Source organism: Dermacentor silvarum, chromosome 3, assembly GCF_013339745.2.
Source record: "Dermacentor silvarum isolate Dsil-2018 chromosome 3, BIME_Dsil_1.4, whole genome shotgun sequence".
Classification (NCBI taxonomy): Eukaryota; Metazoa; Arthropoda; class Arachnida; order Ixodida; family Ixodidae; genus Dermacentor; species Dermacentor silvarum.
In genome coordinates, this window is record NC_051156.1 from 210,761,072 (window position 1) to 210,782,964 (window position 21,893).

Consider the following 21,893-nt stretch of genomic DNA (forward strand, 5'->3'; position numbering starts at 1 on the left):
CCTACCCATCCATTTGCTGAGGGTGCAGTGGAAAGGAGACCCGAAGCAACGTGCGAGATGCCCTTTCCTTCCCTTGCTCTAGACTTGCTCTTTCCCAGGTGTGTGCCCGCTCCTGATTGAGTGCTTCCGTCACGTGTAACGGGCGCGCGCCTCACGTGTTTCACCAGCGGTCTATTCTTAGCCTTTTCCACCGTTTTCCTTGACTTGCGTGAGACGGTTTTTTTGCGGTCACACCTTCAATGGCACCGACACTTGTGAGGCACTAAAAGCTTCGCTTGAATATAATGTTGCACTAGTTAGTGTGCCTTATTAAAAGTGCCAATGTAGTTAAATATCCTTGCGTATCCATGTTACCGTTGTATTATGTTGTAAGAGCAGGTGAGGGTGATGTGATTAGTGCCAGACTGCGATATCTCGTGGTCGTAAAATGCTAAGAAGCAACCTCGAAGCTGTGTAAATTTCACATAGGGAGCAGTGCAACCTATGCATTTAGAAAGCTTGTCCCAGCGATTGCCTTATGATGGACTGCATGCTTAAATACCCTGGTATCAACAATTGAATGTAGATATCACCCCTATGGCACTCTTTTATGCCGCATTACATGGAGTTATTATATTCCATTACTGACTAGCCATGTGATGGTGTTAAGATTACAGAATCTTTTTCCTATAATTTTAAGTGCTAATGTGCACTTTCTTTCGTTATGAATATATCTTGTGACTTTGGATTCAAGTAATGTGCATAGGAAGCTTATTTGTGCAGGCCCACAGCTTACTTTCTTTTTAATGGAGTGGATGTGCTGCTGACATCAAGCTTGGTGCTATAAACTTGGCTGATGCTGTGATTGTGAAGTGTTTAATCGCTGCCCGGTGATAACTTGGATGACGTAATGTGTCTGGCTTTTGTCAAGTTTGCTGTTATCATGCAGGACATCTTCTACAAGGATACGCAGAGAAGACAATTAGTTTGTGAACCAAGTGATACCCTAAAAAAATCTTTAACCCTTCGAGGTGTATTTCGTTCCTAAAAACAATAATCTTCATCTGCCTTACTTGCATTTCCTTTCTTGATAACTCCGCGCTCGCTACTTTCCTGTCAAGGATGCCATGTCATGCTGATAACGCGCATATGCTTGGAAGTGCCGGACACGTAGCGCTAAAAAAAAAAAAAAAAAAAAAAAAAAAAAAAAATGCTTAAGATAGCCGACGACTGTTTGGGGACAAGATATGTCCCAAATGGTGTAAACATTTTTTTTTTTATGTATATAAGAGGTCTTGAAATTAATCCCAAGCGCTCATAGGACAAAGATAAGCCCCGAAGTATGAAGCTGTTATTAGAGTGAGCATGAGGAATAATTATTATTCCTCATGCTCACTCTAATAACAGCTTCATACTTCGGGGCTTATCTTTGTCCTATGACGATAATCAGCAAGTATCTTGGGTACCTTTGCTCTCTTTTACGCTGCGAGCCCGGTACTTCCAGGTTACGAACGGCATAGCCATATAGGATTCCTCTATGGGCATAACATTCTCGATTTCAAGCAGCGATAGCAGAGTTTTCAAGAAAGGAAACTCAAGCAAGGCGGATGACAATTGTCGTTGTGGGATAAGCCCCAAATGGTTAACAATTTTCTAAGTACTAAAAAAAAAAAAAAAAAAAAAAAAAAAAAAAAAAAAAACCACCCGTTTATAGCATCTGGGGTGTACCTTTCTCCAGCGATAATCATCTGCCTTGCTTTTTGCACTGTTTCGTTAACGCAAGGTAAAATTAGCCTGTCAAAACTGCCAGGAAAATACCACCAAGAGGTGCATTGGATATGTAAAAAGCATCATGTGGGATGTGTATGCAGTTACAGAATTAAATGAAACTTATACGGGTGTACACGGCGCACTTTTGATCGTGATCAAGTCCGATCCGGATCGCATTTCTCGGTCGTGATTGGCTCCTTTGCGCAAGCTGCGCGAGGGTGCCAATCGCAGTCGAGAATTTCGATCCGGATCGCGCTTGATCGCGATCAAAAGTGGTCGTGTGACACCGGTATTACTGTGTTTGAGCGACTTTTTTCTCGTTTCGCCTATGCATGCAATTCGTCATGTATATTTTTGTCTAAACTTGGCAGATATACGTCCAATGCCACTGCAAGGTCTTACATCGGTCGAAGGTATCCAATCCGAAGTCAATCCAAAGTCTGCTGTCGATGTCTGCGTTTGTTTTGTTTGTGTGCAAACCGACCTTGTTTGCCGGCAGTTTAGTGTGTAAATCGTGCGTGAGGAACAGTCTTCGTTCTCTGGTGCCTTCGAACTGGCTCTGCTCATCAAATTTCGCTGGCAGCGTGGCGTCACATGACGGTAACCTCGGTTTAAAGCCTCGCCTTACGTTTGGCCTGTCAGCCCGGCGTCAAGTTTCGAGTCGAGGTTTCCTTGTCAGCTTGGAATTATTGGCCTCGCCTGAAGTATTGCAGTATAACGCATAACTTGTGACATATTTTTTTTTGAAGGCTGTAGCACAAACATTGTCTCTATTGCCTTACAAATACAGCTTCATATTTGTGGCGCTCTTGGCTCTGATGAGGGAAAGTTTCGGCAGCAAACTTGGCGGGAAAGCCACCATTCACTGTTTGGTTGGTCGGTGTTGGTGGGACATGCGAACGAAAGTTACTGAGGCCTTGATTAAAAGTGTATGTCGCAAAATCGTTGCAGTTTCTTACTTAACCTCTAACTTGATAGGATTTGTAAACGTGGTTCAGTAAGCTCCTCACACACGAACACGCACGCACGCACACACGCACGCACACACACAAAAGAAAGAAAACCACCAATATCATTAAGAACAAGAATCAATTACAAATGATGTGAATGGAGTTAGAGGCCTATGTGCTGCGCAAATTGCTTTTTTACTGTCTGTAAAGTTGCTGCCGGAAGTTAAGTTGTCCCTAGCGATCGTCAGACCAAGGTTGCAAGTGCAGGAGAGAGAACATTCAACTCAGAAAAGCGCTATGCTCGTTCAGTTTAACAAAAACAACTCGGGAAGACTTTGCAACACTGCTGGCGGTTCAACAGAAAGCGCTGTAGCCAATGGGGTTGCCGAGCGTCATTTGTTTCATGCCGACAGAGAGAGAGAGAGAGAGCTCTGTGGGTACAGTGGCTATTCTAGCCACTGTACTGTGAGGCTGTCGCAACGCGCAGCAGATAACTCAGTGCCGGCAGCGTTGCGACGGGATCTGCAGCCGAAACCCTGCAGCTGCCCCTCCTCGGCGCTGTGTTTAGAGAGTCGACTGCTGGCGACCGATAAGCTTATCCTGTCTCGCTACACTCGCGCCCAGACTGAGCGTCGGAGGGTTTTTTTTTTTTTTTTCTTTCTTTTACCTTCTTGTTCTCGCTGTCTTTTTTTGAAGCTAAGTCTAGGCGCTGATTTGACCCCACATAACCGTACGTGTCATTTTTGATAAGCTCAATTTGACGCCTGCGAACTCTGATGCAAGTGCAGGAAAGATAACGCAAAGCCCATAGAAGTGTCCTTTAATATGCTAGAGCAAATTTTCGATTGTGTGTAGTTAGGAAAACAATTGCTAATGAATTATTTTTATACTAACTTTTTATTTTACTCAAAAACATTTCATTTTTATTTATTTTTTGTTTATGTACGAGGGTACTCTCGATGGTCAGAAATAAAGGTGAATAAGGGGCTTTCAATTTTCCTTCGTGTGTAATGGTGTTTGGGCTTTAGCAGGGTTTGAGATACTCTCCTTGCAAAAGTTTTAGTGTACGGCGTAATGGTTATTTCGGCGGGAACTATCAATGATAACGGTCGAATTTTCGCAGCGGCGCACCGACGGGGAAGGGGGGGGGGGGGGTCGGTGGTTCTAAGCCCCCCCCCCCACGCGTCTAGCACCACCAGTCCAACGTGTGCCTTAGTGCTCTGTTCACGTTTTCATTATAACTCAGGACTTGGCTTGAGGTCGAATTTTCCTGATTAACAAAAACACTCTATCATTGCCTTGTGTTTATTCATTCACTCTTAAATTCAAGGAGGGCAAACCGCGTGCTCGATGGCTCTGCGTTGAATTCCACTGAAGCAGCTCTAGGCGGGAAAAAAGATGCAATTTTTGCCTTTAAGGGCGAAAATCCCCCCCCCCCCCCCCCTAACACACACACACAAAACTCAACCACACACAACTTTGACCCCAGGTGGTCAAAATTATTCGGAAGCCCTCCACTACGACGTGCCTCATAATCAGAACTGGTTTTGGCACGTAAAACCCCAGATAGAAGAAGTCACTTTTTTTTTCCTTCTTCGGCTGTACATTGAGTGCAACAGCAATTTTCATATAACGTGCACCTTATTGTATACGTTGTAAATGCTGTATGAACTGAACGGGGCCAGGGGCCCTGTCAGGATGTTTCAGCCTTTAGTCTCTGTCTGCGCAGGAAATGCTCTGAAATAAAGTGACTTTGATTTGGCTCTCCTTGCTCCAGTGGCTATAGACCTTTTCACAAACCGACGTTTGAGCAGCGCCATTTGCCGACGCGGGCGACGTCTAGCGTCAGAACATGTTATGCCACCATTTTGGACTGTGCGCCTTGCGAGAGCAGGCCGGCCGCACTTCGGTTGTGTGATCTTCGCCGCGCATTATTTCGATTGTTTTCTTCCGTTTCGCTTGTCTTGTGCGGCTTGACTTGTTACATGTTTCACGTGCTCGCGTGAGCGCTCAGTGTGGTGTGCCATGGCAACAGCAAGCCCAGCCAGTGGATGTGGTGTTTCGTCGTCGGTAGCGGCGGCAGCCGCGTCTGCTTCGTTGAGACCTGGCGTGCTAATCAGCGGTATATTATTTCATTGTTATTTCTGGACACATGTGACCGTATCGTCGATTGAATCTGATCACCATTAGGTTTCGCGGTTGAGGGTTGCCTCATTTAGCGAAAGCAGGCGCGTACGTAGCTGTCGGGCAATGCTTAGAACCAGGCGCCGGCGGCCCGACGACGCGTGTCAGTGGTTGGTAGATATGCGGTGGTTACTCCATACGCTTCCGACGCAACTGAACAGCTCAATCATGCAAAATTTATTGGATCTGGTGCGGTGCAGTGTGCTTATAACCAAATGTCAAAGCATAAGCGTGGCGATCGAGCAGCGCGGTACCTGCAGCGAACGGACGCGCGATAGTGATCACAGATGCCAGCGCAACTGATACAGCCCAGGTGCTATATTATTATTTTTAGTATTTAGTAGTTATTTATTTATACATACTGTCAATCCCAATAGGGATTATAACATGACTTGTTATAAAGATATATTTGTTTACCTATTTTTTACGTTTGTTTACCTGGAATGGCTTTTCTTTCGAATGTCTCAATTTGGAACAAGCTTCGCTCACGGTGAACCTTAACGTAGATCGTGCGCGAAGTTTGTATTGAAGATATCGCGTACGGAAAGAATTGTTCGTGTGCGCTATCTCTGAAGCGAAATACGCCAATAATATTGCAGCGTTAGGGCCATCTCTGCTCTTTCGCTAGTTTCTGTGCAATGTTCATAATAAAGTAATCTCAACTCTTGACAATTGTCGAATAAATACATATGCGTATGACTGCAAACCACTACTGACCGTGACTGAAAAGCGCTTAGTGGTCAGCGAAGCGGTCACTGCACGCACGTAAGTATTTCACTTGATCGACTGTGCGAATAATTTATTTTTTTCGTTACTGTTATTCTTGAAAGTATGATGCTATTGTCCGCGCGTACCCATGCGAATACCATTTTTTACGTTCTAACTTGCGCGGGCTCATTTAGCGCGTTTCTACTCCATGCACAGTTAGCGCATTACGGTTCCCGAACTCTAGCACTGGCGCTAGGCCGCGCTGATGAGGTTGACACGTTCGTTTTTGCATTCTCTTGCTGCCCAAGCACACAGACAACGCTCAGAGATGGGTGAGCTCGATGCAGCACCACACTGTTGAAATTATTAACTTTATGGGCAGGGCGGGCGCATGGTGCGTGTGAACGCAGAGACAATGTTTTGGTGGTCTGCACACATCTTCCATAGGACACGATTTTTCCAGATCGTTGCGAAGTGTATTTACCGACTAGTTCTCTCGCAGAGTGCTTCAATTTGTGTTATACCGGTGTCACACGGTCATTTTGATAGCGATCGAGACCGATCTGGATCAGAATGTTCGACCGCGATTGGCTCCCTTCCGCAGATTGAGCAAAGAAGCCAATCGCGACCAAGAAATTCGACCCAGATCGGCCTCGATCACGATAAAAAGTGCGCCGTGTGGCCCCCGTATTAGGCAGTGGAATGAAGTCGTGTTTGAAAGAATAACAAATGTAGCCTCTGCTACTACATACGAGAAAATATTGCATCGAAGAGCTGACAATTCTCGCAACCTATTGGGACATGTGCCGAAAAAAGTTTACCAAAATGCGTTATTTTACTGATGTGTGCATTGGTTCACATTAGACTGAAATGCCAAGTCCTCAGGTGATGCAGGAAACCGGCAAAACGTTAACATATCACATCGGCAGTGGTCTCGCGGAGTGCTGTGTTGTGGACACACTATACTCCTCAAAATCGTTATTTTCCGCTGGTTGTTTGTGCACCCATAAACTGCACAGTGCTGGCCTGTAGCCTTTTGATGAGTATATATGCCATTATTTACGAGCGTAAGTCATTCGTGACAAAAATAAACGGAAACATCGAAGGAAAGCTACCACTCCGCAATGCAAGCACAAGGCAAGCTCACAGTCCAGACCGAACAGGCAACACTGACACATACTCTCCACGCCAGACCGTCGGAAGCGCCCTCGTGAAAACGTCTATAGACGCTCCCGACGGTCTGGCGTGGAGAGTATGTGTCAGTGTTGCCTGTTCGGTCTGGACTGTGAGCTTGCCTTGCGCTTGCATTGAGGAGTGGTAGCTTTCCTTCGATGCTTCCGTTTATTTTTGTCACGAATGACTTACGCTCGTAAATAATGGCATATATACTCATCAAAAGGCTACAGGCCAGCACTGTGCAGTTTATGGGTGCACAAACAACCAGCGGAAAATAATGATTTTAGGGACTAAGTGTGTCCACAACACAGCACTCCGCAAGACCACTGCCGCGATGTGGTATGTTCACACTTCGCCGGTTTCCTGCATCACCTGAGGACTTGGCATTTCAGTCTAATGTGAACCAATGCACACATCAGTAAAATAACGCATATTGGTAAACTCTTTTCGGCACATTTCCCAACAGGTTGCGAGAATTGTCAGCTCTTCGATGCAATATTTTCTCGTATGTAGTGGCAGAAGCTACATTTGTTATTCTTTCAAACACGACTTCATTCCAGTGCCTAATACGGGGGTCACACGGCGCACTTTTGATCGTGATCGAGCCCGATATGGGTCGAATTTCTTGGTCGCGATTGGATTCTTTGCTCAATCTGCGGAAGGGAGCCAATCGCGGTCGAACATTCCGATCCAGATCGGTCTCGATCGCTACCAAAAGTGGCCGTGTGACATTGGTATAAGACAGAGAGAGAGAGAAAAACATTTATTTAGACCATTCAGATCGTTGATCTTGAGGACGAGTGGGTGGTGTCCTCATTCCAGGACTCCACTGGCCATGGCTGCTCGACGTACTTGCTGGACGAGAGCTTGTTGTCCCGCCAGGGTATCGCCGGTCAGCTGTACCTCCCACCGCTCAAATGACGTGTTAGGCGTCTTTAAATGTTGAGGTTTGCCCCCGCACCCCCACGAGATGTGAAAGAGTGTAGGGCGTGTGTCGCCGCACCAGGGGCAGATGCCGCGATATGTTTGTGGGTATATTTTGCTGTATCTGTGTAGGTTTGGGAATGTGTTTGTTTGGATAAGTCTGAGGGCTATTGCCTCTTCAGTGCTGAGATTTTTGTGAGGGGGAGGATAAATCCTGCGGTTGAGTCGTTGGATTTCGAGTCGGTCGCAGTAATTTGATGGCAGGGGCACAAAGGTAAAGGGAGGGGATTGATAAGACGATTGGTTTTGCCCCGCTCGGTTAATTAGCGCTCGAGCTAAGGCGTTCGCCCTTTCGTTCCCCTCCAGTCCCGCGTGACCCGGCGTCCAAGTGATTTGATGGGTTTCTTGTAGCCTCGGGCCTAGAATTTGAGCCGCCAGCACCGGTGTTCGTCCGTTGGTAAAGTTTCGGCAGGCCTGTTGCGAGTCGGTAACGACATGAACTTCCCTGCCCACCCTGTCATGTTGTTTTATTACTAGCGCTGCGGCTATGGTCTCAGCCGCAGCTGGGGTCTCTGCCCTGACGGAGGCCGCGAGGGTTAAGGAGTTGTCTCTCCCGTTCACGGCGGCTACCGCGAAGAGGCCCCCTGCGGGGTACGCCGCCACGTCCACGTACTGTACGTACGGGTCACTCTTGAATTGTCGGCGCTGTCTGTTGACCCGCGCCTTGCGTCGTCCTTCGTGGAGTTCATGACTCATGTGCTTTGGTATGGGGTTCGCCGTGATCTTGCTTCTGACCTCGGGCGGGAGTGATCGTTGCCCATCGAGGGCACGAAGCTCCGGGGCCGTGCCGGTCCGGTGGAGGATGGCTCTGCCCGCCGCCGTGTTCTGTAGTCTGGCTTTTTGCGAAGCCATAACCGCGTCCGACAGCTCAGCGAAGGTGTTGTGGATGCCGAGAGCCGCTAACCTCTCGTTTGAGGTGGTAACAGGAAGACCCAGGGCCGTTTTGTACGCGCCTCTGATGATGACATCGACTTGTTCTTGGTCGCGTTTGTTTAGCGAGTCGTAGTGATACGGCATGCTAAACGTTACTCTGCTGATCACCAGAGCCTGGACGAGACGGAGCGTGTCCTCTTCTCGCATGCCCTTGCGGCTTCTTGTTATTCGTTTGATAATCCGCGAGATCTGGTTGGTGGTGGACCTTAGGGTTTGGATGGTGTGGGATGCTTTCAAGTTGCTCTGGATCCAAAAACCCAGAATCCTAGTCTTTTTGCTTTCCGTGATCTTGTGGTCCTCTATATAGAGTTCGATAGGGCCGGGTGACTTATAGATTCCTCCTCCGTGCACCCGTATCACCTCGGACTTCTCGGGCGCGCAACGCATCCCGCTCGCTGCCGCAAATCTCTCCACGGCCGTCGCGGCCTCCTGAAGGGTCGCCTCCTTTTGCGCGAGGGAGCCCTTGGTGGCCCAGAGCGTGATGTCGTCCGCGTATAGGGCGTAACCGAGGTCCGGGATCTTCCGCAGCTATTTGGTCAGCGCTAGCATCGCGATGTTGAAGAGAATCGGGGAGACTATCGCCCCTTGCGGCGTTCCTTTTCCGATGGTTGCCGTCCGGCCCGTCAGGAACGATTTGACGTAATTAAAGATGCGCTCTCCGCAGCTGATGTCGTTCAGTCCCTTGAGAATGGCCTCGTGAGAGATGTTATCGAAGGCCCCTTTCAGGTCGAGTGCGAGCAGGAGGTGTTCTCCTCCCTTCGGGATGCCCTTGAGAACTTCTTCCTTCAGGATTAGGAAAGCATCTTGCGCAGAAAGTCCCGGCCTGAAGCCAAGCATGGTGTGCGGGAAGAGGTCACCGTCCTCTATGTAGTGTTGGAGGCGAGCTCCGATGACCCTCTCGTACAGCTTGCCGAGGCACGAAGTCAGCGAGATGGGACGTAGGGCGTCGATCGCGGGCTTCTTGCCTGGCTTGGGAATGGTCACGACTTCCGCGTGTTTCCACTCGCTCGGTACGTGGCCCTTGCTCCAGAGTTCCTCGTTTAGGTATTCGGTCAAGTCCAGGATGTGCTTCGGGCTCAGGTTTCTAATCATGGCATTGGTGATTTTGTCAGCCCCGGGAGCAGTGTTGCGCTGTGAGGCTCGTGCCGCGGCATACACCTCTTCCTCCGTGATCGGAGCGTCCAGTTCTGGTCTTGGTTCCCCTTCGTATTTTAGGAGGCAGGGTCGTATGGGGTCGCTACCCAGGTATCTGGTTTTTAGGGTGTCAATCAGATCCTGGTCATTCCCGGGGAATTTGTGAGCGATTTCTTGAAGTGTCCGACTGGTTGTCGATTTGGCCTTGTCGGGCTCGATCAGGCAACGCAGGATGGCCCACGTCTTCGCCGTACTCAGGGTACCTTTGAGCGAGGTGCAATTTTGCTGCGTCAGCTCGGTCGCGTAATCTCTGGCTTCTTCTGTTATTTGCGCGATTCGTAGACGGAGTTTCCGGTTTAACCGCTGTCGCTTCCACCGTTTGAGGAGGCCCTCACGGGCTTCCCACAGGTGTAAAAGCCGGCGGTCGACTTCGGGTGTCTCGACCGTGCGCTGGATGGTTTTGGTATAAGACAAATTGGAGCACTCTGCGAGAGAACTAGTCGGTAAATACACTTCGCAACGATCTGGAAAAATCGTGTTCTATGGAAGATGTATGCAGACCCTGTGTCCACCAAAACATTGTCTCTGCGGTCACACGCACCCTACGCGGCCCTGCCCATAAAGGTAATTAACTTCAACAGTGTGATGCTGCATCGAGCTCACCCATCTTTGAGCGCTGTCTATGTGCTTGGGCAGCAAGAGAATGCAAAAACGAACGTGTCAACCTCATCAGTGCGGCCTAGCGCCAGTGTTAGAGTTCGGGAACCGTAATGCGCTAACTGTGCGTGGCGTAGAAATGCGCTAAATGAGCCCGCGCAAGTAAGAACGTAAAAAAAAAACGGTATTCGCATGGGTACGCGGACAATAGCATCATGCTTGTAAGAATAACAGTAACGAAAAAAATTCGCACAGTCGATCAAGTAAAATACTTACGTGCGTGCAGAGACTGCTTCGCTGACCACTAAACGCTTTTCACTCACGGTCAGTAGTGGTTTACAGTCATATGCATATGTATTTATTCGACAATTGTTAAGACTCGACATTACTTTATTAGGAACATAGCACAGTGAGACGGTGTAAGTGAAACAAGAGAAAGAGCAGAGATGGCCCTAACGCTGCAATATTATTGGCTTATTTCGCTTCAGAGATAGCGCACACGAACAATTCCTGCCGTACGCGATATCTTCAATACAAACTTCGCGCACGATCTACGTTAAGGTTCACCGTGAGCGAAGCTTGTTCCAAATTCAGACATTCGAAAGAAAAGCCATCCCAGGTAAACAAACGTAAAATATATGTAAACAAATATATCTTTATAGCAAGTCCTGTTATAATCCCTATTGGGACTGACAGTATGTATAAATAAATAAATACTAAAAATAAAAATCTAGCACCTGGGCTGTATCAGTCGCGTTGGCATCTGTGATCACTGCCGCGCGTCGGTTCGCTGCAGGTACCGCGCTGCTCGATCGCCCCGCTTTATGCTTTGACATTTGGTTATAAGCACCCTGCACCGCACCAGATCCAATAAATTTTGGATGATTGAGCTGTTCAGTTGCGTCGGAAGCGCATGGAGTAACCACCGCATATCTACCAACCACTGACACGCGTCGTCGGGCTGCCGGCGCCTGGTTCTATAAGCATTGCCCGACAGCTGCGTACGCGCCTGATTTCGCTAAATGAGGCACCCCTCAATCGCGAAACGTAATGGTGATCAGATTCAATCGACGATACGGTCACATGTGCCCAGCAATAACAATGAAATATACCGCTGATTAGCACGCCAGGTCTCCACGAAGCAGACGCAGCTGCCGCCGCTACCGACGAAGAAACACCACATCCACTGGCTGGGCTTGCTGTTGCCATGGCACACTACACTGAGCGCTCACGCGAGCACGTGAAACATGTAACAAGTCAAGCGGCACAAGACAAGCGAAGCGGAAGAAAACAATCGAAATAATGCGCGGCGAAGATCACACAACCGAAGTGCGGCCGGCCTGCTCTCGCAAGGCGCACAGTCCAAAATGGCGGCGACGCTAGACGTCGCTCGTGTCGGCCAATGGCGCTGCTCAAACGTCGGTTTGTGAAAAGGTATGCTCGAGTCCAGGTCGCGCGTGCGGTCCCGACTGCTGCGGCCGCCTATCGATGGGCGCGGAATGCAAAAACGCTTGTGTAACCCCAGGTCGTAAAAATTAATCCGGAGTCCCTGATAATCAGATTGGGGTTGTGGCACGTAAAACGCCAGATTTCTTGACGTGAAACGTCTTTTAATTCGGTCGCTTGCTGAAACCTCATGCATAACGAAAGCATGTAGTACTATTATCCCTTATATTTTTGCAAGCATACTAAACCACGCGGCTTACCGTATTTACACGAATATGATGCGTTTTTTTTTCTTTTTTCGAAGAAATTTCTGGCCTTAGATTGCGTCTCGCGTTATATTCGGGTTCGTGGCACGAATATAACTTTCTTTTTTTTTTTTCGTTTCCTTTTTTCTTTCTGGCGCTTCTCGTCTGTATATTAGATGTGTACCTATGTGTTGCATATGAATAAACTTCAAAACTGCAGTGAGCTAAACAACTAGGCACCACCACGGTCGCTATCGCGAGTACGGAGCTGTGTTCGAACACGCAATCAGACGGCTTCGCCGTGTTCGATTGTGCCGTGGGTACTTCTGAAGTGCCGCCTGTTCAATAAGCTTGGTGGCACGGAGGACGACGCCGTTCCCGCCTACACTGACAACGACATCAGCAGTGTCAATGAGAAAGTTGTGAATGCACTCTTCCTTTCACTGTCTTTTGCGACGGCAGTTCGCAGTAACGATCGATGACTTATAAAACGCCCGGCAGACATCCTCTTTTTTACGCGTCGTTTCTTGTTCAGTTGCGGCGTCACTTCGCGTTATAATCTTAATGCATATATTTTTCATTTTCTCAGAAACCGAAAGTCCCTTCCTCGCGTTACATTTGTGGTCGCGTTATTTACGTGCAAATAGGGGGTGAAAGAAGCCATTGCTCGATCATGCATAGATGGCGCAGTTGTCGCGCCACGCATGACGCAATCGGAGTTAAATTTAGCCTCTTGCTCGGCGTTCAGAGAGGACCGTAGGTTTGTCGATCCAAGCGAGAATGATAGTAGGTATAATCCATCAAACTTAAAACTGTGCTTATCAGGAGTTCTAAGGCTTGCAAGTGTGTGCAAGTTGGACAAATTCGTCGATGCCCCCGCGTTCGACGCGTAAATTCTAGGAATCGCGTGAAGAAACTCGGCCAGCGAGACGGAAGGATGACAATTCGCGCCAACCAACCTTTGACCACCGCGGACCCCACTACGAACAGGAAGGGAGCATGATTGCAAAAATGGACCGTATACGAAGTCTTACCAGCTGTATTATAAGTTAAGCATGTAAGCTTTGTAATGCGTGAATAAATGTTACTTGTGTATTTGGTTACGTCATTTATGTGCCCTAGTGCCCATTCACCCTCAATAGCCCGCACAAGACGTTTCACGTACACCCCACTGCGGCTGCGTCCCCGATACAGCCTACCCACTTTCTTTCCTCGCTTCTATTTCACCACTCGCAGTTTTGAAAAATACAGATGTGGCGGTGTAACTGCGTGGCCCAATATATTAAACTTGTCTTTCGAGAAAACTCGCGCTAGTAATAGAACGCGTTAATTTTTACGCAGTAATGCTTATTGCGAACCCGCATAAAGATGTATCAACACTTCGTCCCAATTTATTTACTGTTGGTGTTCGCGCATATCTTCAAGGTATAGCGGAGGCGACAGCATTAAAAATTAAATCCGTAGCAGCACGAATGATCGTGCTAGCCCCTAGCCTCACTTGACAGAGAAGCGCATGTTTTTTTCCTCTAAGCACGAGACGGAAATTGCAACGCCATGGCCTTTGATTCGCCTAAGGTATACTATGTATATGGCCGAAAACTTCGCAAGTCCGCATGCCACAGCTGAGTGGCTGCAATTCCTTGATTATTTAACCATGTCTTTTTATTAGGACCATCTCCAAACAGCTGTGTGGCGGCGAATATTGCGCTAACCAGTTCGCACACCCGAGCGACCGCCGCCACACCTCCTGTCACATGAGTCTACCGTCACACCAGTCCGCTGCTCCTTCTCCCTCGCTTGTTCTGCCACGTGGTTCGCTACATACACACCCCTTCCCCAAGCTGCGTGCTTTTACCAACGTTCGTGCTTGCCTCGTCAGTTACATCGCCGAGGAAATTCGTGTCTACGTCAACGAAGGCCAAGTTTTGATCTTTATAAAACTGTAGCACTATTCGTGCGCTGTGGAGCAGGCATCACAACGCGTGTAGACGACCGTCGCTCATGACCGAATAAAGCGTCAAGCTGAAGTCCTTTGATGGTGCTTTTAAACTGAAGTACCAAATGGAACTCCTGGTATCGCGTGCGTGTCTTTAGTCGTAAACGCGCAACATGTAGGTACGCACTATATCTTAGACTATTTGTCGGCGTGCTAATTTCGGGACGTTGCTCGTTGTAAACCTTGTATATAGTCATTGCACAGGAGAGGCGCAAACGCACACATACATGCCTGTACATTCGACTGAAGCACGGCCGTGTGGGTTAGGCGCAGGAATGTCGGGCGAGCCGCAGGGCGCTGCATGCGAGCGGCCACCTGCCAGCCTCGAAGAGTCGTACAGGCGCTGCTTCGTGGGCGGCGACCTGTCGGCGCAGTACAAAGTGGCAAGACCCGTAGTGCCGCATGCGATGGTTGCAGACATCGTCGAGTACGCGAACCAAACGGTACGTATACGCCCTAACATCAGTATAGATGGACTTTCAACCCACCCCCTCGTGCGCCTCAGATTATTTATTTATTTATTTATTTATTTATTTATTTATTTATTTATTTATTTATTTATTTATTTATTTATTTATTTATTTATTTATTTATTTATTTATTTATTTATTTATTTATTTATTAGGAATTCTCTCAAATTGGTGCAGAGTGTAATGTTTCGCTGTTTTAATTAAAAGTCATTCCGACATGCATCAACAAGAGGTGTGTGAGAAGCCTTTCATAATAAATAAATTGACTATAGCTAGGAAGCTCTTGAGAGGAGATTTAAATAATTAATAACGAAGGATATGGACAGACTGGCAAAACGTCAGACTGTTGTTAGTCTACAGGCTGGTACAGAGAGTACAGGATGCCAACGGTGCCTATGCAGCGTTGGCCAACCGGAGAATGCCAACCTGAGTAGCGTCAGTGACGAAGATGTAAATGTTCCGCGCGATTTTCTTGTCGTATCCTGTACTCTGGTGTCACTATTAAAAATGTCTACGGGCGTTTTTTTTTCTATTTCTCTTTAACTACGCGACAGGTTTCATGCAAGGATGGTGTTTGCGTCGACGTCGGATGCGGTCCTGGACAGAGCACGGAACGTTTTTGTCCGCACTTTAGGAAGGTCGTGGGCACCGACATTAGTGAGACACAGATCGGCATAGCACGAGCAGCTTGCACCGCCAAGAACGTGAGCTTCGAGTGAGCCACGGGTCTCTACCATCTCAACGGAAGCTTGTCCCTCCCTCCCTGCCTTCGAGACATTAGAAATATGCAGAAAGTGCCATATTTCATTTCTTTTGCAGCTTTTTATCTTGCAAATGACTGCGCCGCGTTTGGTATCGAACTGCTAAATAGCCGTAAATATTTTCTTACTAAATAGCTGTAAGAAAGAAATATTTTCTATTTCTATATCCTATTGGTGTTCTTGCGTCGCGGTGGACACGGAGTATTCCAGACGACCCTCTAGTCGCGAGACTTCGGTACGGAAAGTTCTCTTCATTCGGTCGTTCCAGACGTCCCTGCCCAGGACTACCCAAGGCGCTCATCCGTATTCGATTTGCTGGGGCAGTTCTGTCGCGCAGTCCGAGAAGAGCGGCAAGATATCTCGTTGCGCGTATGGTCAGAAAGGAGATGAAAGAGTATACAAAGCTTGCAGTCCCCTTGATCAGAAGTCTGTACACAATTAACACTTTAAATCAGCCATGCTTTGGCATACTCGAGAGGCGGCGCGAACATTTCCTGGAGGTATGTCGCATGCTTTATAATTACGCGCTAAACCAGTGCCTCCTACTGGCTAAACACGCGTTCTTTGCCAGTTTAGTATACTGCTCAAAACGCGTTTCCTTGTCCCGAAAATTCGAGAGCCGTAAGCTCACAGCCGCAATATACCGCGAGTGCAAACGCTGCAGGGTGGCCAACGCCGAGTGCCTTCCCTTCGACGCCGGCTCCGTGGCACTGGTGTCGACGGTGAATGCGCTGCACTGGTTCCACTGGGATTCGTTCTTCGCCGAGGTTCGCCGGGTGCTGGTCGACGGCGGCGTGTTCTGCCCGTCGCTGTACCGGCTGCGCGCCGTGGCCGAGCCTGGACTCGAGGACTGCCTCGAGGAGGTGCCGCGAATTCTTCACTCTAATTAACCTGTCAAGTGATTAGAACGATTTGTAGTAGCGTTACTGCTTTACCGATAACGACTCTAGGGTTAGGCGCGCAGCAGGGTCCTGAATATTTCCCAGGGCCTGTTCGAAAAAAAAATTTGCGCTCACCGCTGCACTGTTCTTGCTCAAATTTTGCAGAACGATCGCATTTTGGGGTCTGCTTCGTTTAGTATAACACTCACCACAGTTAATTGCCTGGTTTTTAAGAAAAGAAAGTGCAAATTGGCCTTTACTCATGGGGATGCGAGTTGCTGCAGCGATGGCGCTAACAAACTTGTGTCCCCGCCTGCCGGCAGCTGCAGAAAGCAGCTTGTCAGGGAGGTTTGTCGCGTGTTGCCCGCTCCTGGAACACGCGGCAAACCTCCCTGACCGGCTGCTTTATATCTGAACGAGGCTTGTCAGACTTTCGTTACTCCACCATACATCATCCCGTAGATATTCCCGAAGGGACACTAAAGAGAAACGGTAAATTGTAATAATAAATTGTCTTTCTACAATACCCGAAAAGTCACTCCTACCATTAGAGGGGACTTGGTAAGTGAGAAAAGACGCAAGAAGGACAGGCAGGTGGCGACGCCGCCTTCAATTTGCCGCATCACTGCCGAGGCGTCATTGTTTTTGAAGGTGTCCGCTCTGGCCTAGTTACGTTGTCGATAAAAATGGATTCCATTGTACTCTAAAAACAGTTAAAGACTGAACTTAGCGCGTTTCAAGAAATTTTCCTGAGCCACAGTGGCCCAAATACGAGAAAATAGTTTGAAATTTGTGACGTCACACTGACATACCGGTGCGGAGGTTTCGGCGCGAAATTCAAGAAATGAAACTCTGACCTTCATTTGCTCTAGTAAAAGTTGACGGTCACTTTAGCATGCGCTAAAGAGGATGAAGGCGAAAGCCTGCGCGCTCACAAGACATTCATTAAATTACTTGACATTAACATTCGAATGCGTTACTTCCTATTACTTGTTTCCTCCCACCAAAGGTCGCGGGTTCATGTGCTCTAATTAACTCTATCTTAATTAACTGTGCCTTAATTAACGTTACCTAAATTAACACCACAGGTCGTGGGTTCGACCATCAATGGCGGCACCATCAATTTTGGTACCATAACGCCGAACGGCCAATTTTTCGACCCGTGAGCCATCTAAGGCTTTCGCCTTAATAATCAACCTCTTACCGATAAATTAACGCAGATAGAGTGTTGAAACTGTGCTTTGCCAGTCTAAATGTAAGATTATAAGTGTTTCTATTTAGTATCCCTTTAAAGCACATACAAATGGCGACGTATCAAAACGACCGCATTTCACCGTTTTACTAGCGAATGAAACAGGAAAATCTAGTGAATGCAACTGGGGCTCCCGCCATGTATCGTGTCCTGTAAGTCACGTACTACGTAGTATATATCAGATATCGACTATAGGTTCCAGGGAAAAAAGAAACGCCGGCTTACTACACCGTAAATGTCCAACTGCACATCGAGTAATAGGGGCAGAAGAGGAGAAAGGCATATGCAGACCCGAAATATATTCTATCCTATTTTGTTTTCCCATTTCGCCCGTGATCATTTTAAGATTTTGCGATCTATTTATTCTTCAGTTTCGGTACCAGGAGTTTAAGGGCTACCTGACTGCTCAACACGACTTCTGGACGTACGGCTACGAGAAGACGGAGGTCCCCTTCAGTGACGTTCGCAAGTGAGTAATACATTACGTGTTACACGTATTGTATGCGCGCGCACCCCTCCCTCTCACCTTCTCTCTCACACTCCCTAGTTGTGAAGGTTTGGGCTTAACTTGTCGGTTTAACGTCACGACAAATTGTGTAGTGCAGATTGTGTAGTGCAGATACACACACGCGGACAGAAAAAGAGATGACAGACGAGCGCTAACTATAGATAACCAAAAAAGGTGTATTTCAGCAGCCCGCGATATTTTGAAACTTATCACCATTTGACGCGCGCGATTGACTTTCATATCGATATTGAACTCCTTATCTGGAATGTAGACAGATGGGGTACTCACACAACCCAATCGCCATATTGTTTCTCCCTCTGCAGTTTCACGTCTAATCTTGTCGCTGCTTGTGATGACAAAACTACACTTGAGCAAAAGTTGTTCACAGCCACACGAATGATATAGTGAAAACCAAGCCATTCTTCGCTCGCACCTTTTCTTTAAAAATTATTACAGTGTTCTCTCAGCCAGTTATTAACCGGTAGTTATAGTGTTCGTCTGTCATCCACTTTCTGTCCGTTTGTGTGTCTGAGCTATGATTTTTCGATTATGATATCTCTATCTCTCTGCGCCGACGGTGTTCACGCTCCTTTAACGGTTCGCTTCCTGCCACAAAAGTCGTTATCACGCAGGGGCGAACAACAAAGTGCATCAGCTGAAAGTTCGCGTCAGTGGCCAGTGTGGTTATTGTGCAGAAAAACAATGCAAACAATGAAGAGTCCCATGCGTTGTCAGTTGGAGTCGAAACATACAGCCATTCTTGTTTCAAGTTAATCGTGTCCCACCGCTCTTCTCTCTCTCTCTTTCGTGTCTACAGGAAGGACTTTCCAGTGAAAGAGAAGACGACGTTGTCGGCAATAATGGCATGTGTGAGGACGTGGAGTTTTGTGATACGAATGGAAGAAAAGGAACCCGAGCGTGCCAAACAGGCTCTCGAGAGACTAGAGGCAAGGTAAGTGCTGGCCCAAGTTTGGTGGGGCTGGTGTTCCTGAAATGAGTGAAAATAAAATCAGCATCATGTTAAACCTTACTGTCCCGACGTGGGAGCCGCCTGCGTCATCCTAAGGGTTGATCTTCAGGACCCGAATAAAGTTTATCATACCATACCATCATAATGGGGCGCCGAAGTGCGCCATCTTGGGAGAAACTCTCGCATGGCGAGTTCAATCAGCGGATTTATGGCCTCACCTTGACAAGTAGGAGAAGCCTTCTGCCTCGCGGAGAAATCAAGGCACATTCAACGTAACGAGTCAGCGAATTAGTCTTTATACGTATAAAAAGTGTCTACGGCCCATTGACTTGATTAGGGATCCGTGAAGGGTGTTATAGACGTCTGTTCAGGCAAGCGGCATAGTCCTCAGGCTGTGGGCATTTGAAAGTGATGTCGTCCAACCTGCAAATTTTCTGACGCTGTGTCTTCTATTGTTGCCACATATGTGCTCGAAACCAGAATAAAGAATAGTTTTTATACTTTGCCAGGCTGCAATTATCTCACTTTTATGACCGCTGGTTCTTGGTTCCAGTAGTCGAAGCTACAGTCAACCTTAACTAGCCAACCAATGAGAATTGGGATTACGCTAATGTACTGACTGTTGCTAAATCAGAATACTTAAGCAGCGCGAAAGACATACGTGAAAGAGAGACGCGACACACACACAACGGTGGCGCCATCTCTCGCCGCTATGGTAAAAGACGCGCTCTATTGTTACGGTGACAGGATGGCGCCACCGTTTCGTTGCAGCGAAATCGACATCTTTTTTTTTCTTTTTTTTAGTGGTGTCCCGGCAGACGATGCGAACTTCGGCTTTATTGTGAACGACACTGGGGGTCAAGTAATGCTAGCGATTGTTGCCGATGATTGTCCACACGATGGTTGTCCCCCCTCACCAAAGCGTTTGCTTCTCATTCTCGAACACGGTCGCGCTCAGTCTTGAAGGCCGAAATGGGTTTTCTAGCTTCCGCTGTAATGCCTCATTTTTTTAAAACAGGGCGCAGAATCAACTGGCGATAGCTTACATATATAATACACTTTGCGCAGAAGCCATCACTTGTCACCGAATTTTCGAATTGTCAAGGCTGTCCCCCCTTTTCTTTTCATGTGTGCTACCTTTTCAAGGCACTAAGGTGAGCTATAGTTGGTTACGAATATTACGGAACATGGTTTTACAGGGCAATTTTCGACGGTTCTATGCTTATGGATGTGTCCCGTTTGAAATTTCGCCGTAAAGCCGTGTTTCATAATAGCTATGTTTTTTCTTATTGTATTCTGGGTTCAAAGAGCAAGCTGTGTGTATTTTAGCCGTGATCGTTTAGTCTCTGATATGTTCTTCGGCATTCTTGGTTCTCGTTCCAGAATTCGCTCGAAACTTGGCAAGCCCGATGAAGATGATCCTGAAGTTCAAGTAGCCTACAGAGCATCTTACATCCTGTGTCGAAAGTAATACACTTGGAGAATGATAAGAATAGGCTCGTGCGCGTGCGTCGGGTTCAGTAAATGCCTTAATCGAACACGTAAAATATGTTTGTCTCGCACAATTCTGTGGAGGGGACCAATAAACTTCTCACTTACAGTTTACGGTTTTTGGATACCTTGACTTACTTTTTTTAACACGAAAGTGTTTTATGCCGGGGTCCACCAAGACTTCACTGACGTATTTCCGTCACGGAAATACGTCATAGAACATAATACAAAGAAAGAAACCAGAAGAAAAAGTTCCACAAACATGCAAAATTTGGGAATCGAACCCACGACCTCTCGGTCCGCGACGATAGATCGCCGAGCGTTTAACCCATTGCGCCACAAACGCATTTGCAGAGAGCTACACAGACGCGCCTTATATATCTAACACTCCTCCGTGTACCCGCGCTCTTGCTCGGGGCGGTGCCGCCGCCTACGAGCAGAAAAGAGAAGTACTGCATTATGACACTAACGCGCACCGACAGTGAACGCTTCGGTGGTCTCAGCACTACGACGCCTCGATGCCAGCATTCGAAGGGACGCTGGCATCAAGAAGCACTACCAACGCCACCTAGGTGGCGTTCACCGTACTCAGCACAGCGGAGCGTGGCCTCCGCAATTAGCTCTGAAAATGTTTCTGAAGTTGATCGCGGAGGCTGCAATTACGACGCGCTGTACGCGCTGATTTGACTCGGTGACGATTCAGTTACGTGCTTTGTCTTGCGCGTTGTATTAGTGTGTCAGTTACGTGCTTCGTCTTTCGCGTTGTGCTAGCGTGTGCAGCGTAGTGCAGCTTCCATATGCACGACGGTTGCTCATGGTCATCGACGTTGGTAGTCGTGATGGAGGAGACGTGCCACCAGGCGTCAGCGTGGGTGCATCAACGCCTAAGGGCGCTTTAGCCACAAAACACCAATAGACATTATATATCAATGTGCAATAAACATTACACTACTTCTGTGAAGACACGTTTCACTTTCGTGTTCTATACCGATTCCTATATAAGAGGGATCAACCACATTTTTTTGTATGGGATCACATCTAACGAAATTAAAATTAAATTAAATTTTGGGGTTTTACGTACCAAAACTACCATATCATTATGAGGCACGCAGTCGTGGGGCACTCCGGAATAAATTGGACCACCTGGCCTGGGTTCTTCAAGGTGCCGCTAAATCTAGGTACACTGGTGTTTTCTGCATTTCGCCCCCATCGAAATGCGGCCGCCGTACGAGTTGAATGTTGGTCTAAAAAAAAAAGAAATAACCATGTAAACTAAAAATTCTGGGGTTCAACGTTCCAAAACTGCATTCCTGATTAGTTTTAATGAGTAATATTGGTGTCGCACGGCGCAGTTTCATTCGCGATCTAGCCCAATCAGCATCGAAATTCTTGGTAGCG

General features: G+C 47.5%; 1 protein-coding gene across 2 annotated transcripts; it reads left to right on the forward strand.

Moving 5' to 3' along the window:
* Positions 1–2,164: 2,164 nt before the first annotated feature.
* LOC119446603 (putative methyltransferase DDB_G0268948) lies at positions 2,165–20,611 on the forward strand. 2 transcript variants are annotated; one of them, XM_049664250.1, is made up of 7 exons: positions 2,165–2,349; positions 14,436–14,605; positions 15,187–15,347; positions 16,058–16,256; positions 17,898–17,995; positions 18,852–18,986; positions 20,388–20,611. In XM_049664250.1, exons 1-7 carry the CDS (start codon positions 2,199–2,201, stop codon positions 20,473–20,475), a joined length of 1,002 nt encoding a protein of 333 aa, XP_049520207.1. In that variant the 5' UTR covers positions 2,165–2,198; the 3' UTR covers positions 20,476–20,611. The 2 variants fall into 2 exon arrangements, with proteins under 2 accessions (XP_049520207.1, XP_037567006.2); XM_037711078.2 differs by having other exon boundaries at positions 2,166–2,349; positions 14,430–14,605.
* The last annotated feature ends 1,282 nt before the right edge of the window (positions 20,612–21,893 follow it).